The sequence below is a fragment of the Megalobrama amblycephala genome, linkage group LG21, assembly GCF_018812025.1.
Source record: "Megalobrama amblycephala isolate DHTTF-2021 linkage group LG21, ASM1881202v1, whole genome shotgun sequence".
NCBI lineage: Eukaryota > Metazoa > Chordata > Actinopteri > Cypriniformes > Xenocyprididae > Megalobrama > Megalobrama amblycephala.
The window spans coordinates 19,653,023-19,670,106 of record NC_063064.1 but is presented as its reverse complement, the minus strand read 5'-3'; the positions used below and the strand labels follow the sequence as shown (position 1 = coordinate 19,670,106).

The 17,084-nt window shown below is 35.8% G+C and overlaps 1 protein-coding gene across 3 annotated transcripts in view; it reads left to right on the top strand.

Moving 5' to 3' along the window:
• Positions 1-16,624, top strand: part of chd5 (chromodomain helicase DNA binding protein 5) — a 46,593-nt gene extending 29,969 nt beyond the window's left edge. For all 3 annotated transcript variants that reach the window (XM_048172004.1, XM_048172003.1, XM_048172002.1), the window contains exons 25-40: positions 1,835-2,009; positions 2,100-2,186; positions 2,839-2,927; positions 3,020-3,153; positions 3,242-3,386; positions 4,751-4,910; positions 5,002-5,081; positions 5,578-5,776; positions 5,862-5,948; positions 7,204-7,356; positions 7,483-7,591; positions 8,185-8,317; positions 8,396-8,591; positions 9,699-9,862; positions 9,968-10,094; positions 13,882-16,624. In XM_048172004.1, coding sequence (XP_048027961.1) covers positions 1,835-2,009; positions 2,100-2,186; positions 2,839-2,927; positions 3,020-3,153; positions 3,242-3,386; positions 4,751-4,910; positions 5,002-5,081; positions 5,578-5,776; positions 5,862-5,948; positions 7,204-7,356; positions 7,483-7,591; positions 8,185-8,317; positions 8,396-8,591; positions 9,699-9,862; positions 9,968-10,094; positions 13,882-14,009 — 2,166 coding nt within the window. In that variant the 3' untranslated portion in view covers positions 14,010-16,624. The remainder of the gene's footprint in view (positions 1-1,834; positions 2,010-2,099; positions 2,187-2,838; positions 2,928-3,019; positions 3,154-3,241; positions 3,387-4,750; positions 4,911-5,001; positions 5,082-5,577; positions 5,777-5,861; positions 5,949-7,203; positions 7,357-7,482; positions 7,592-8,184; positions 8,318-8,395; positions 8,592-9,698; positions 9,863-9,967; positions 10,095-13,881) is intronic.
• Positions 16,625-17,084: the final 460 nt, after the last annotated feature.

Sequence of the window (17,084 nt, the reverse complement as noted above, 5' to 3'; positions counted from 1 at the left end):
CAACCTCCTTTTCCCAAGATAACAGCTCTGAGTCGTCTTCGATAATGCCTGATGAGTTTGAAGAACACCTGACAAGAGATCAGAGACCATTCCTTTATACAGAATCTCTCCAGATCCTTCAGATTCCCAGCTCCTTCTCTTCAGTTCACTCCACTCATTTTCTTTAGGGTTCAGGTCAGGGGACTGGGATGGCCATGGCAGAAGCTTCATTTTGTACTCAGTGACACATTTTTGTGTTAGTTTTGATGTTTATTTTGGATCATTGTCCTGATGGAAGATCCAACCACAGCCCATTATTGGATTTCTAGCAGAAGCGGTCAGTTTTTGATTTTTTTATCTGTTGGTATTTGATAGAATCCATGATACTATGTATCTGAACAAGATGTCTAGGACCTCCAGCAGAAAAATAGGCCCACAACATTAAAGATCCAGCAGTATATTTAACCGTGGGTATGGGGTACTTTTTATCCATGTGTGCACCAAACCCATCTGGTGGGTTTGCTGCCAAAAAGTTTTTTTTTAGTTTCATCTGGCCATAGAAGCTAGTCCCATTTGAAGCTCAAGTCTTGTCTGACAACTGAATATGCTGGAGATTGTTTCTGGATGAGAACAGAGGATTTTTCTTGAAATCTTCCCGAACATCTTGTGGGGATGTTGATGCTGTTTGATCATTTTTTTAGGCTTTCTGAGACTCAAGACTCAACTAATCTCTGCAATTCTCCAGCTGTGATCCTTGGAGAGTCTTTAGCCACTCAAACTCTCCTCCTCACCGTGCATTAGGACGATTTAGACACGCGTCCCCTTCTAGGCAGATTTGTAACATCTTTAGTTGATTGGAACTTCTTAATTATTGCCCTGATAGTGGAAATGGGGATTTTCAGTGCTGTAGCTTTTTTCTTACATCCATTTTCTATTTTGTGAAGCTCAACAATCTTTTGCTGCACATCAGATCTTGATTCTTTGGTTTTACCCATTGTGATGAATGTTTATGGGAATTTGGCCTTTGTGTTTCCTCATGTTTATACTCCTGTGGAACAGGAAGTCATGGCTGGACAATTTCATGTTCATGATCACCCTGGTGTGCTAAAAAATGTAAATATGAATGGGAATATACTTCAACGAAATTTTACTCATACAAAATTCTAGGGGTGCTAATAATTGTGAGCTGTGTTCAAATGCGCTCATTTTAACTCTCTCTTTCTCTATTGCGATGTAGTGAAGAGAGAGTGAGTGAGCAAGTCAGCGGTTTTGGACATGAATGTATAAAATGTCGCTTATTCTCTCATGCGCCTGAGGGGATGTCATGATAAACGTGTCATGATAGACATAGGCAGAAGCAAAAATTTCCAGTTTTCTGTCCTTTTTCCACACTGACAGCTACTATCAGTATGAGAAAGTCTCTTGGGATTATGCTGATTATGCTTACATCATTACATACTACTATAACAACCCATATAGATACAATTAGATTTCATCAATAGAAAAATGACGTACAGTGCGTAAAGTTAGTCCTAAAGATAAAAATTTGTGGATTTGTGTTTATTTGCTACCTTGGAGTACCATGGTACATAATCATTCAGTACCTTGGTATAAATCAAGTACCATTAACCATCTGATACCTTCATTGTACCATGGTACCACCACAGTTCTGCATCATGGAGAAGCTTTATCCAGCTTCATAAAGGGACTAAATAATCAAAAAAACAAACAAACAACATTTATATTATGTCTTATACAGATTATTGTTAGTCTATAATAATTAGAATTAGCTTAACTGAAGTCAATAAGAGGCCAGTGATGTATGATCTGTATTTGTGTGTGTGTTTTCCTGCAGGAGGAGGTCCAGAGGGAGATTATTAAGCAGGAAGAGAATGTTGATCCAGACTACTGGGAGAAGCTCCTGAGGCACCATTACGAGCAGCAGCAGGAAGATCTGGCCAGGAACCTGGGCAAAGGAAAACGCATCCGCAAACAGGTCAACTATAATGACGCCTCTCAGGAGGATCAAGGTACCCAAACACAGATGCTGACAGTGCTATAACTCAGCATAAAACTGCATATATGAGTGTACAAGCATTCCCTCTCAATCCTGTTCCCAGAATGGCAGGACGATCTTTCAGATAATCAGTCTGAGTACTCTGTCGGGTCCGAGGATGAGGATGAAGATTTTGAGGAACGACCTGAAGGTAGGCATTCTTATATATATATATATATATATATATATATATATATATATATATATATATATATATATTGTATATATGTATATATATATATATATATATACTACTGTTCAAAAATGTAGGGTCAGTAAGATTTTATTTGATTTTTTTTTAAGAAAGTAATGCTTTTAAGTGATAGTAAAGACACTTCTAACATTAAAAAAGATTTCTATTGCAAATAAATATTGTTCTTTTGAACTTTCTATTCATCAAAAAATCCTGGAAAAAAAGTATCATGGTTCCCACAAAAATATGAAGCAGCACAATATTGATAATAATAACAAATGTTTCTTGAGCAACAAATCAGCATATTTAGAATGATTTCTGAAGGATCATGTGACACTGAAGACTGGAGTAATGATGCTGAAGAATCAGCTTTGCCATCACAGGAATACATGACATTTTAAAATATATTAAAATAGAAATAGTAATAGTTTGTTATTTTATTTGTAAATAATTTCACAACTGATTAAATAAATGTAGCCTTGGTGAGCATAAGAGACTTCTTTCAAAAATCTTTCCGACCCCACATTTTTGGACAGTAGTGAATGATTGATGACAGACATCAAAGTACTTGGAGATTTCCCGTCAGCCTAATGAGTTACTCTTCCTCCAGGAGGACGCAGACAATCTCGCAGACAGTTGAAGAGTGATCGGGACAAACCGTTGCCGCCATTGCTGGCTAGAGTTGGAGGAAATATAGAGGTGAATCTTCTTACAATATTCTGAAAAGAGTGAGTTATTGCGTAATTCCTTTTTTCAGGTGAAGCTTTGGCTATTTACCTTTGGGATTTTAGGTATTGGGATTTAACGCCCGGCAGCGGAAAGCCTTCCTGAATGCGATTATGCGCTGGGGAATGCCCCCACAAGATGCCTTCAACTCTCACTGGCTGGTCCGTGACCTGAGAGGGAAAAGTGAAAAGGAGTTCAGGTATGTGTGTGTCTCTCTGTAATAGTCTGTTCATATTTTTTCTGCATATTTTTTCATTCATTGGTCTTTATTCCTGTGTGTTTTTCAGGGCTTATGTCTCTCTGTTCATGAGGCACCTGTGTGAGCCAGGGGCAGATGGAGCAGAGACATTTGCAGATGGGGTCCCTAGGGAAGGCCTGTCCCGCCAACACGTTCTCACCCGGATCGGTGTCATGTCTCTGGTGCGCAAGAAGGTGATGAATTACTTACTGCATCTTATGTGCACTGGCTTTTAGTTTGATGGACATAAATATCTAACTTGAATTTTTTTTTAAATTTATGGTTATTTTAAAGGTGCCCTAGAATTAAAAATTGAATTTATCTTGGCATAGTTGAATAACAAGAGTTCAGTACATGGAAATGACATACAGTGAGTCTCAAACACCATTGTTTCCTCCTCCTTATATAAATCTCATTTGTTTAAAAGACCTCCGAGGAACAGGCGAATCTCAACATAACACCGACTGTTACGTAACAGTCGGGATCATTAATATGTACGCCCCCAATATTTGCATATGCCAGCTCATGTTCAAGGCAGTAGACAAGGGCAGCCAGTATTAACGTCTGGATCTGTGCACAGCTGAATCATCACACTAGGTAAGCAAGCAAGGACAATAGCGAAAAATGGCAGATGGAGCGATAATAACTGACATGATCCATGATATCATGATATTTTTAGTGATATTTGTAAATTGCCTTTCTAAATGTTTCGTTAGCATGTTGCTAATGTACTGTTAAATGTGGATTAAATGTGGATAAAAGTTACCATCATTTATTACTATATTCACGGAGACAAGACTGTCGTTAATTTTCATTTTTTAAACACTTGCAGTCTGTAAAATTCATAAAAACTTAATTCTTTATAAATCTCTCCAACAGTGTGTAATGTTGTAAACATCCAAATAAATACCATACTTGCGCGATTAGACATGCTGCATGACGAACACTTTGTAAAGATCCATTTTGAGGGTTATATTAGCTGTGTGAACTTTATATTAGTTTATGCTGGTTAAGGCAAGTGCGAGCTCCGAGGGAGGGGAACACGAGATTTAAAGGGGCCGCGCAGCCTGAATCGGCGCATATTTAATGATGCCCCAAAATAGGCAATTAAAAAAATGAATTACAAAAAATCTATGGGGTATTTTGAGCTGAAACTTCACAGACACATTCAGGGGACACCTTAGACTTATATTACATCTTTTAAAAAGACGTTCTACGGCACCTTTAAATTATGTTCTTTAACATTCTATAGCATTATGTACTTTTGTAGAATATTTGTAAAAATTTAAAACACTGATTTTTTTTATTTTAATATTTGTTTAGCAATGAATATTAAAGGATTAGTTCATCTAGGATTAGATCATTTACTCAACCTCAAGTTGTTCCAAACCTGTATGCATTTCTTTGTTCTGCTGTACACAAAGGAAGATATGTTTGTAACCAAGCAGATCTCGCCCCCTATTGACTACCATAGTAAGAAAAAAAAAAACAATTTTAAGTTGACAGATGAAAACTCTACTTAATTTTTATCTTGCTCTTGTTACTGTTGTGTACGTAGGTTCAGGAGTTTGAGCATGTTAATGGGAAGTTTAGTACACCAGATTTGATTCCTGTGGGATTGGAGCTGAAAAAACTAACTGAAAGTGTCTCGTCGGACCCCAACACCCCTGTTCCTGCCAGTCCGGTTCCGACTCAACCCAGCACACCTGTTCCTTCAGGTGTGTGAGAGTGTGTGTGTACTATATAATGAAATGCTGATGGTTTGTGGTTAGACAGTAACGTTTTTTTTTTCTTTTCTTTTTTTTCCAGATAAGACAGAGTCAGTGTCTGGTTCTCAAGAAGACAAGGAGATTACAGAACCAGAGAACACCAAATCGCTGGACCCTGAGGTCAGACTGAAGTCATCAAAAAATATCTATTCTGTCTCTCATTTCACTTGTCTTTATTTAATGTGACCATGGAACACAAAACCAGTCATAAGGGTCAATTTTCTGAAATTGAGATTTATACATCATCTGAAAGCTGATAAATAAGCTTTCCATTGATGTATGGTTTGTTAGGATATGACTAATATTTGGATGAGATACAACTATTCGAAAATCTGGAATCTGAAGGTGCAAAAAAATCTAAATATTGAGAAAATCGCTTTTAAAGTCAAAGTCCTTAGCAATGCATATCCACTCACAAAAATATTTTTTTATATATTTACGGTTGGAAATTTACAAAATATCTTCATGGAACATGATCTTTACTTAATATCCTAATGATTTTTGGCATAAAAGAAAAATCAATTGACCTACGTAATGTATTGTTGGCTATTGCTACAAATATACCCGTGTGACTTATGACTGGTTTTGTCACAAATGTCTCTCTCTCTTCTCACAGCAGCCAGTTATGCCAGAATCCTCCCCTGCACCAGAGAAGACCAGTGAGGGAGAAGAGTCAAAGAGTGGCAGTCCAGAGGAGAAACAAATAGAAGAGAATGAGAAGAATGACACCCCTCCTGTCCCTTCAGAGCCATTGTCCAATCAAGCACAGCCGGCCACTAAGCCTAGTGAGCAGTCAGCCAATCAGACACCTTTGGGTAAGGATTCTTCACTATGCGTATAATGATTCTATGAAACATTTCTCTCAATAAACAAAATATTAAAATATTTTGTGTATTTAAGACTGTGGTAAAGGGAAAGAAACTTCTCCAGAGAGAGGGGAAAATAAACCAAGCCCAGCAAAAACAGACGAAAAGGAGCAAAAACCAGGTCAGTATTTGTGGTATGTGTTTATGATAGTTCCAAAAAAAGAATAAAAGGGGACACTAAGATTCCAGATTCATTTTATCCTCAAATTAGCATCTTAAAATGTGCACTTTCTACACAATAGGGCCTGAAACTTTTTTCTTCTTCTTTTTTTTAAACAAATGGTCAGTAAAAAAAAGGTCAGTGCCTTCATACCACCTCAGGAGGTCAAAATAAAATTACTTTTCTTCTTTTTATTTTCTTTGCAATTTGTTGTGAAACTGTCTAAAATTTTCTAAATATACTTTAAAACCCAGATTTGTGATTTTTTTTTTCTAGCATTAGAAAAATATACATACATACAAAATAAATAGACATTTAGAAAATAAATAAAATTAAAAATAACATAAAATAAAATCAGTATAAGTATATTTCAGTATCAGAATCAGTATAAGGGTTGCAAATTTAGTTTAAATTAAACTCAGTAACTCTGTAGGGGTTAGATTGAGACCAAATGTTGGTTTGTGTGTGTGTATATATATATATATATATATATATATATATATACAGTCAAACCAAAAATTATTCAGACATTTTTGATATTTTTTATATATTTTTACTAGTGGGTGCAGGACACTATAGTTCATTTATGTAAGTGAGGATAGCAAAATAAAGTAAACTGTGACATATTATACCCAAAAACTCTTCATACAGTGGATTACCAGTAAAACTGATAAAAGTTTGGAATCAAAAATTATTCAGACACTTTGACCTGACCATGTTTTGCTTAAGTGTTATCTGAAATAATTAAGATTAATTTTTTTCTGACACATTTTAACTCTGAGATCTCATATTTTATTACCATTTTTTTAAACTATAGTGAAAAAACTATATTAATGAATGAAATGTTCAAGGTGTCTGAATAAATTTTGGTTTGACTGTATATATTTCTTTGGTTTTGAAACATAAAATTGTCAGTCAGTTTTATAATTCTCTTAACTCACAACAAAAACATTTGATTCTTAAAGGGATAGTTCACCAAAAAATGAAAAATCTGTCATCGTTTACTCACCCTCAAGTTTTTCCAAATCTGTATGAATCTCTTTCTTCTGCTGAAGACAAAAGAAGATATTTTGAATAATGTTGGTAACCAAACAATTTTTATTTTTGGGTGAACTATCCCTTTAAGGCTTAAAAAATTAATGAGACACTGATGTGTACCCTATTAATGGAAAGTACAGTACCAACCCTCTGCTTCCTGTCAATGTCATTTATGCAGCCATTCCTGATGATTTAAAATCTGAAGAACAAATTGTGAACCAATTGAATGGAGAGAAAGATGTTAGGGACGACACAGACGAGAGCCACAGAGATGACAAAAACAGCGTCAAGACTCGGTTCATGTTCAACATCGCAGATGGAGGATTCACAGGTGAGTTGCTATCTTATTGATGTCTTTCTGATTTGCTGTCTTGCACACAGCAGATTCAGAATTCTGTGTGAATTATAGCAGAGATAAAGAATGCATGGATGCGCATGAGTGTTTATGTGTGTTCAGAATTACACACACTGTGGCAGAACGAGGAACGCGCAGCTGTGTCATCTGGCAAAATGTACGACATCTGGCACCGTCGCCATGACTACTGGCTGCTGGCTGGCATTGTAACGTATCCTCACCTGTTCTTTCCATAGAGCTTTTGAGCTGTCTTAATATTGCTATAAAAATGGCTCCTATCGTACTGTAATTGTTTTTCTTTTTCTGTTGTTTTTGTTCTTGTTTTGTTGTTTTTTCAGAAGTTTGGGGTTGGAAAGATTTTGTAATGTTTTTGAAAGATTGCATTTATTTGATCAAAAATATAGTAAAAACAGTAATATTGTGAAATATTATTACACTTTAAAACAATTGTTTTCTATGTTAATATATTTTAAAATATTTTAAATATATTCTCTTTACTGTCACCTAACATAAATATAAGTATTAATTAATTAAAAAAAAAAAAAAAGAAAATAAACTTCTTCTGACCCTAAAACTTTTGAATAGTGGATAATCTTAACTGATGTGTGTGTTTTTTTTTCTTGTGTTCTTTTGAAATAGGAAATAGTTCACCCAACTTGTTCTTTAAAGTGCTGTTTTTCAATACAAAAAAATAAATAAATAATAATAATAATAATTCTTTACCACTTTGGGTTGTGTGCTTTATTGTAATTGTGTGTAAAACCTTTTCAGTATATGAGGTGATCCTTAACCAGGTTCTCTCAGACATGGCTATGCCCGCTGGCAGGACATTCAGAATGACCCACGGTACACCATTCTCAATGAGCCTTTCAAGACAGAAATGCATAAAGGAAACTACTTAGAAATGAAGAATAAATTTCTCGCCAGACGTTTTAAGGTACAAGTTATTATGTGTTTTATTTCAATTCAATAAAACTAATCTTTCATATTCACACATTCTTCATTCACGTTTTAGCTCCTGGAACAGGCTTTGGTAATCGAGGAGCAGCTACGGCGTGCAGCGTACCTGAATATGACTCAAGACCCCAGTCACCCTGCCATGGCCCTCAACACACGTTTCGCAGAGGTGGAGTGCCTGGCTGAGTCCCATCAGCACCTCTCCAAAGAGTCCTTGGCTGGTAACAAACCAGCCAATGCTGTGCTGCACAAAGGTGATATTCTAAAAATATAATAAACACCCTGATGCTTGGAACCGCCCCATGTTGCTTGCTCTTAAAGGGTTAGTTCACAGAAAAATGAAAATTCTGTCATTAATTACTCACCATCATGTCGTTTCACACCCGTAAGACCTTTGTTCATCTTTTGAACACAAATTAATATATTTTTGATAAAATCTGATGGTTCAGTGAGGCCTGCATTGCCAGCAAGACAATTAACACTTTCAGATGCCCAGAAAGGTAAAGACATATTTAAAATAGTTCATGTGACTACAGTGGTTCAACCTTAATGGTATGAAGCGACAAGACCAAAAAGACAAAATAATGACTTTGTTCAACAATATCTAGTGATGGGCGATTTCAAAACACTGCTTCATGAAGCTTCGAAGCTTTACAAATCTTTTGTTTCGAATCAGTGGTTTGGAGCGTGTATCAAACTGCCAAAGTCACACCCCCAAGTGGTGAACCATTGAAATTTCAAAACACTTATGACATAACGAAGCCTTGTTTACTGAAATCACGTGACTTTGGCAGTTTGATACACAGTCTGAACCACTGATTCGAAACAAAAGATCCGTAAAGATTCGTAAAACTAAATGTACACTACTGTAAGTTTTAATGTTTTTGAATGAAGTCGCTTCTGTTCACTAAGACTGCATTCATTTGATCAAAAATACAGTAAAAACTCAGGTAATGTCAATGAAAACTAAGAATAGAAACTAAACAAGACAGTGAAACAGAACATGACTGTGACACTGATATGGTGCTCAAGAAAAAATTATCAATGCTGAAAACATTTGAAAACCTAATATTTTTGTGCAAACCATAATTCTTTTTTTTTCAGTATTCTTTGATGAATAGAAAGTTCAAAATGTAATTTATTTGTAGCATTATAAATGTCTTTACTCTCATTTTTTGATCAATTTATTGCTTCCTTGTTGAATAAAGGTATTAATTTCATTCAAAACAAAAAAACAAGTTAACCAGCAGTTTAAACTTTGAAACGGGAATGTATCTCTAAACTTGCCAACTGTAAATTTCTTCAATAGTTGAATTTTATTATTATTATTATTATTTTGATATTCACCAATATTGTTTCAGTGTTGAATCAGCTGGAGGAGCTGTTAAGCGACATGAAGGCTGACGTGACGCGGTTGCCCTCCATGCTTTCGCGGGTCCCACCCGTGTCCGCCCGGCTCCAGATGTCAGAGCGGGGCATTCTCAGCAGGCTCACCAGCCGGGGCAACGAGCCGCCACCTCAGCAGGTGACACGTCTCTTGCCATATGTGTAGTCCATACAAAATGAATAATAGATGGGCCTCATGTGAGTGAACCTTCATGTTAGAATGTTGTGTTTCATCTCCCCTTAGCCTTTCCCTCAGGGCTCTTTCGGCTGTTCTCAGATGTATAATAGCAGTTTCGCCGGAGGGTTCCGTGGACCTGGAGGCACCGCAATGGTGAACTACAGCCAGATGCCCCTGGGGCCGTACGTCAGCGGTTAGTGGCCTACATTTGCCTTGAAATGAAGAGCACACAGTAGTCAAAAACCCAGTGGACTAGTTAAAGGGACAGTTCACCCAAAAATTGACATTGTCATCATTTTGCTCATCCTCATGCCATTCCAAATATATATCAGTTTCTTCTTCCAATTTAAATTTGAGCCCAGTGTTTTTTGCTTGTTTTGCAGAAGAAAGGCATATAGGTTTGGACTGACATAAGGATGAATAAATGATGACAGAATTTTGGGTGAACTATTCCTTTGAATCTGAGTTCCCAGATAACAGGGAGCGTTCTCAGAACTTTAGCTAGCGTTCTGGCAAGGTTCTCTCAAAGTTATAGACAAAAGTTCTTCCAGTAACATTAATAGAATGTTCATTCAAAGTTATCTGGTCCTTAACTCTTTTCCCACCAGCATTTTTTTAAAAAGTTGCCAGCCACTGCCAGCGTTTTTGAACATTTTCGCAAAAATTTAATCCCCCCCAGAATATTTTGTTGTATGAATATCTGAACATAAAAAAAAATAATAATAATAATTTTAAAGTTTTACTCTAGCTTCATGCATTCTTATATATATATATATATATATATATATATATATATATATATATATATATATATATATATATATATATATATATATATAAACACTTGAATGTGGCTAAGGTTCTTAAAAAAAAAGCAACATTTTGAAAAAAAGCTGAGAATTTTTTTTTTTTTTTCAAAGACTACATCATGCATAAGCAATGCTTTTATTGCTTGTTTCTGCTTTTGATATGGAGATTCTTTAAGAAGATCCTTTAGTATAACAGTGAAAACAAGGAAAGCCGGAAAATTCCGTCAATGGCGGGGAGGCATTACGTCATAAATGTCGGAAAAATCTGTCAATGCCGGGGAAAGAGTTAATAATGTTTTTTTAAAACGTTAGCATAAAAACATTATCTATACATCATTCATGGAATGTTTTTTCTGAAACATTGCAGATGGATGTTCCTCTAAAACTATTAAATGTTACTGCTTGTTTCAGAATTTTCAGAGAACATTCAAAAATAACAATCCCGTAAAATTAGCAAAATAGAATGTTCCCTTCATGTTCCTATAACCAAGAAAACATTTTTAAACATTTAAAAAACTGGACGATTTGAACGTTCAGAGAATATTCAGAATTTCTGTTTTTATAACTTGAGAGCAAAACATTCTTATAACATATTTTTGACTTATCTAGTCAGACTTTAATGTCTTTGAATTCTTATTGCAGCATATTCTGTCTAACAGGGTTCCTACGCGGTTTGGAAAAGTATGGAATTTGATTTGAGTAATTTCCAGGTCTGGAAAAGTATGGAAAAAAGAAATCAGAGTATGGAAAAATATTTATGTTTCCAGACTATTGTCTCTATTCAGTTTTCTAATTTATTATACCTGCAAACTAGTCACTTTACAGCGAAATTAGCTCTTTTGAATCAAAATACATAATTTATGTGAATCGTGGAGATCTGAAGAGGTTTTTTTCAGGGCGAGTGCGTGTCTCAGGATTCTCACAAGAATCGAAAATGGGCTACTTTCCCATAGACTGGAGTGAGTCGTGATCTTTCTTGGCGCTCTGTGGCGTGATAGATCGCTGTAGCTCTCGTGAACCAACCATCTCTTCCACTTTACTAGTTACAGCACAAAATAAACATGATTGAACATCCAAAGGGATGTTGAAAGATAAAGTACAACTTACTGAAATCTGTATCACATGCAATCGATCAATCATTGTTTCAACTGTAGAAAGGCATCAATAAAACAGCATGTAAAAATGTCACATTTAGCCTACCTCAGAAAAGCTGTTCAATGTCCAAAAACTCATTATTCAGCTACAAAAATGAACTTCGAGAGGAGCATTTTGCTAAATAAATGCACTATAGGCTATTGCATATTCATTGTATTTGTACTTAACATGTGATTCGATATTAAATGTATAAATCTGTTTCATGACAGCCACCATTTAAATGTTTAAATGCCTAAATTTAAAAAAAAAGAGAGTAGAAAAATAATTGTCATTAAAAATTTATATAAACTTCCTTATGTGTAATTTAGCCTATATGAAAGTAGCTTGCAAATCAATTTTAACATAATATTATAATGATGTACCAGCTGTGGTTCCTTGTATAATTTACAGCATTAGTTGAGAGAGATTTTTTTTTCTTTTTAGGAAATTTGCCATGTACTTGACCTGATAGGCCCCAAATGAATCAATATTGAATCGAAGGTAATCAAATCAAAATCAAATCGCAAGCTTCTGAATCAAAATCGCAATCAATTGTGAAATTTGTGTCAATGCTCAGCCCTACTGCCAATAATTTATTATTTTATTTTTTTTTTTTTTACTTGAAGCAAATGTTGGTTTTCCCATTTATGTTCTTGTCAGAGTGCACCGGAATGCTTCATTTGCATGTTAAAATCACAAAAATCTTCTCCTGGGGGAGGATGCCCCCAGACCCCCCTACACATCACCTTTTACACCTCTTTTTACTTTGTAGATGTTTAGAAACTTATGAATTTCTAAAATATTACGGAAACTATTACTGCACTTGTGTAGGCTACTCATACTCATAGGCTACTCAATACAAATGTTTTGATACCAACAAATACTTACAACAGAACAGAATGGATAAATCAGAGAAGGATGTCTATGAAGTAAATGTGTCGAATTATTAGAATGTTAAACAAATTATATATTTAGGCCTATGTGGCGAGTGGTATGGTCAGAAAGGGAAACAAACTAAGTCACTATGCCACCCTTTTAAACAGGGAATATATTAGTACTTGTAGATTAATCCCCAACAGAAGTCACACAGGAACATAGTTTTAAGAAGAGAAGGGCCTAGACGTGAATACTAAATACAAAACTTTATTTCAACAATCAAACACTGATTTAAAAATCACTAAAAGACTGTAAGACCCCTACTACAAACATGAAGCAGAGAAAACATAGAAAAGGAGACCGAGGCTTACCAATGGTACAAAATTGTTTGGAAGGAGGTCTGGAAATTTGTGTGCAAAAGTATGGAATTTTGAAATGGAAAATGTGTAGGAACCCTGGTCTAAGAACCGCCCACTTAAAAAGGAAGAGACCACCTGACAGACATGTAAAGCAAGCAGCCACAGTTAGTCGTGTTTTTACATGCCTTTTACTTCTCTAAATTAATATCTAGTTTGCTACCAAGTAAAATTCTTGTGATTACATTTTGTAACCTGTGCACCTTGTGGTCGAAAATCTGATTGGAACTTGTGATTTCACAAGTGATTTCTGTTTTCTGTTTTTGTGTGCTAAATGCAACAAACAGTCAATTAACGGACTGTGAGCCATATTGTTAATGTTAACTAAAACTAAAATGGTTAAATATTAAACTATAAAATATAAATATATCAAATAAAATAAAGCAATAGCCCCAAGAAGCCGTGGTTTACAGTGAATTTATAACAGCTAAGAGGCGTTGTTAGGCACAACGCGTATTGTGTGGTTATTTAATTATGAAAAATTTAAATATCGCCTTGGCAACTACTAAAATTACTAAAACTAAAACTGAGAAAAAAAAAATATAAAGCTATATAGAGATATTTAAGCACATAGCAAAATTGCTAAAACTTAAATTAAAATTAAAATGGAAAATATAAAGATAAAAGCTCATTTTATAATGACCCTGACTGGGCATTCTTCGGCAAGCAGTCTGAGACTTATGGTGACCACTGAGAAAGTAGCTTAACATATGGAAGTATAATGCTGCTGTTTTCTTCTTCTTAGTGTCCTCAAACGGACCTCCAGCACCGACCAGCCACCTGGAGAAAAAGTCCAGTGATCCTCTGCGAGATGTGGCCACCCCTGATTTAAAATCGGGCAAACCCAGCGATGTTATATGCATTGAGGACTAGCCTGCAGCCATTCCGTCCTCTATCTGTACGACACAGACAGAACCTTGGAGAACTCCTCTAAACAACAAATATTAAACAGCAAACCTTATCAGTTGCACTTTTGTCTTTCAGAACCTGTACTTGTACTCGCCTATAAGTTTTATTCGGTAGAGTTCCGTTACTCTTTCATTCTTTTTTAACTTCTGAGATACGAAAGTCTTGATCGATTAAGGAGAGACTGAGAACGCTTATGTAAAGGGCACCATTGTTCTGACAGTCCTTTGAGCTTTGTTTTTTTTTATTATTTTTGCATCATGGTGTGTTTTTCTTGATGGCCATGAAGGACATTTTCATCTCTGCTAACGTTGAGCCATCTGGAGGTGCTACTAGTTCCTGGCCAGTTCAAAGACCGGACGTCCCACCTCTGGGTTCATTTGCAGCCTCTGCTTTTCTCCTGGCTCTGCTCATGAATGGTGTGTTGTTGCTGCCCCTGCAGGTTATTGCTGTGTAGTGCATTTAAACACAGAATTGTGCAATGACTGTCATTTTTCTCTGGAATAATTTAGATGATTTTACAGTATGTCGCCACTGATGTTTGCTTTTTGAATTGTAGTAGATTGTTTTCAGTTTACATTACTCTTTAAAAAGAGTGTTGACCCATGAAAGGTTAAAAGGTGCTTTTAGTGTTGTTGTTGTTTTTTTTTTAATTATTAAAAAACGTTTTACCCCTAATGAAATTAATAGTACTTTTGAAAGCCAATTTAAAACAGTGTACACTCAAATGAATCAGCAGCCTATTAAAAGCTTGGGCTGCTTTATGCAAGATCACATGACCTGCTGAATAATACACACTAAACAAAAATTACATATTGTACCTAAGAGCAGTAATAAATCAATGGCAATGTTTTTGTGAATTAAGAGCTGATATGATACTTTGAAAAATCTGAAAAACATCCCAGTTGTGGGGTTCGCTGTCAAACATTAGAGCTTACCCTCAACTTTAAAGGAATGTTTCATTTTAAATGAACTCTATTGACATCATCTGTGGTAAACTGTAGAATACCACAGAAATGATTTTGTCCCAAAAATATTTATTATTATATATTAATTCATTTGCAATGTAAGTCTGTGGGGAAAATGTACAGTACCTGAATAAATGTTAAAACGTACATCATCGTGACTTTTTACATGAAGCACACTCTGCTCACAATTCCATAGGTCTGGAAAAGCATTCTCACCTCAAAAGGACTATTTATGGATTCAATTTTCATGTATATTTTTAAAATTTAATTTTAATTTTTCAAATTTAAAATGTTCCCGAAAAATTCGTGTAGGTGCCAAGTTTCACATTTTTGCTTTTAAACGACCTTTTGTTTGATTTTACAAATTGAAGGACAATCCAAAATTATATTCTGTAGTTATCAACAGCATGCCTGAAATATTTCTACAAGTTTTTAATTTCCGGAACAAAGTGAATTCAGCATTGTGGAGTGTTTCCACCATGTTCCTGAATGAGCTCACATGCAGATACAATGAATTTGTAAACGTAATTGCCCACATTTTGTATTATTATTTTCACATTCTTTCTATTGTCAGATGCATTTTGCTTGACATTTTGTGAAAACTTGGACCCTAAGTGCGTTGGTTTACTAAGCCGAGCTTATGGATAGTATTGACATGATTGTTCTGGTGCCATAAGTGGTGTGGATATGGATTGTTTTTGTTTAAATTTGAAATGATATGCCTTGTGTAACTGTATTTTTAAGCAGCGCACTTTATATGGAGATCGGATGTGACCATAGAGACGGCATCTCCTATGGGCCATTTCAAATGCAGTAGAACCTCTTTCAATAACTCGTATACTCAGTTTCGGTCTGTGGTATTCATGTTAATTAATGTAGATGAAGTATTTCGTTTGATTTCTGCATCTCAGCCTCAATGTAAATGGCACTGAAGTGTCATGGCTGACCGTAAATGTGATCATAGCTTCTTTTGCAGTAGTTTTAAGGGGTTCAAGGTGATGGTCATTTTTGTGTAAACTACGAATGTGGGGGGGGGAAATGCAGTTAAATGTTCACACGCACATGCTAGAGAAACCTCAAATGATTTCAGTGAAACACATAGGCAGCCTCAAGAGTCAAGGGACCTTAAACCCAAGGTTATAAAGAGAGAGCCAGCAGCATAAAATGTGTTGTGAAAATAAGTTTTGTTTTTATCCTGTGTGATGAGTTTACACCATTTCATTTGTACTTTTTATCACAGTATTGATATTGACATTAAGATCCATTTAAATGCAATCAAACTGAAGCCAAAATGAATGTATGAAGTATTTAAAAAAGCTTCAGTCTAATATTAGAAGTCTCTTCATTCAAGTACACACTAGGCTTCAAAAGCTACCAAAAGACCCTGGTCAAGACACTTTTGTTGCAATGAACGCACAGCATGTGAGATGTCTTCAGATTACTTTGGACCAGAGAGATCTTTGCCCTGGTTTCTAAACAGCTATGAGCAAAACAATAAACAGTATTGCTATTTTGCAGAGATATAAATATGGAAAACATAAGTGAACTACCATCATTTCACTTTGTACTCAGTGTATTTGTTTAATGTGTTTTAATAAATTCTCTCCAATAAGATTCATAGTCTGTTTCTTTTTCATTTCAATGTTTGCTTCTAATTCAAATGTTTGTGAATTGTGGGGGAATTATATATATTATATATATGACTGGTGGCTGGGCAGCATTTCAGGCTGGTAGCTTGGTTCCATTGTACTTGGGGACTTGTAACTGGGTTGCGATGGCTTGGGAAGAAGCAGGTAGTTAGGCTGACTCAAAGGTTGGTCAGCAGGCTGGGACACAGACTGGTAGTGGGTTGTGCGGATTGCAGGCCAATGGGTTGTGATACTGCCTGGTAACAAGCCTGTCCTGGTAGTTAGACACTGGGCTGGGATACAGACTGGTAGCTAGCTGGTGCTGAAAGCAGGCCGCTGGGCTGGGCCACAGACTTTGTACCTGGCTTTGGTGGACTGCAGGCTGCTAGGCTTTGGCACAGGCTTGTAGCTGCTGATTACAGGTCGCTGGCCTGGGACAAAACCTG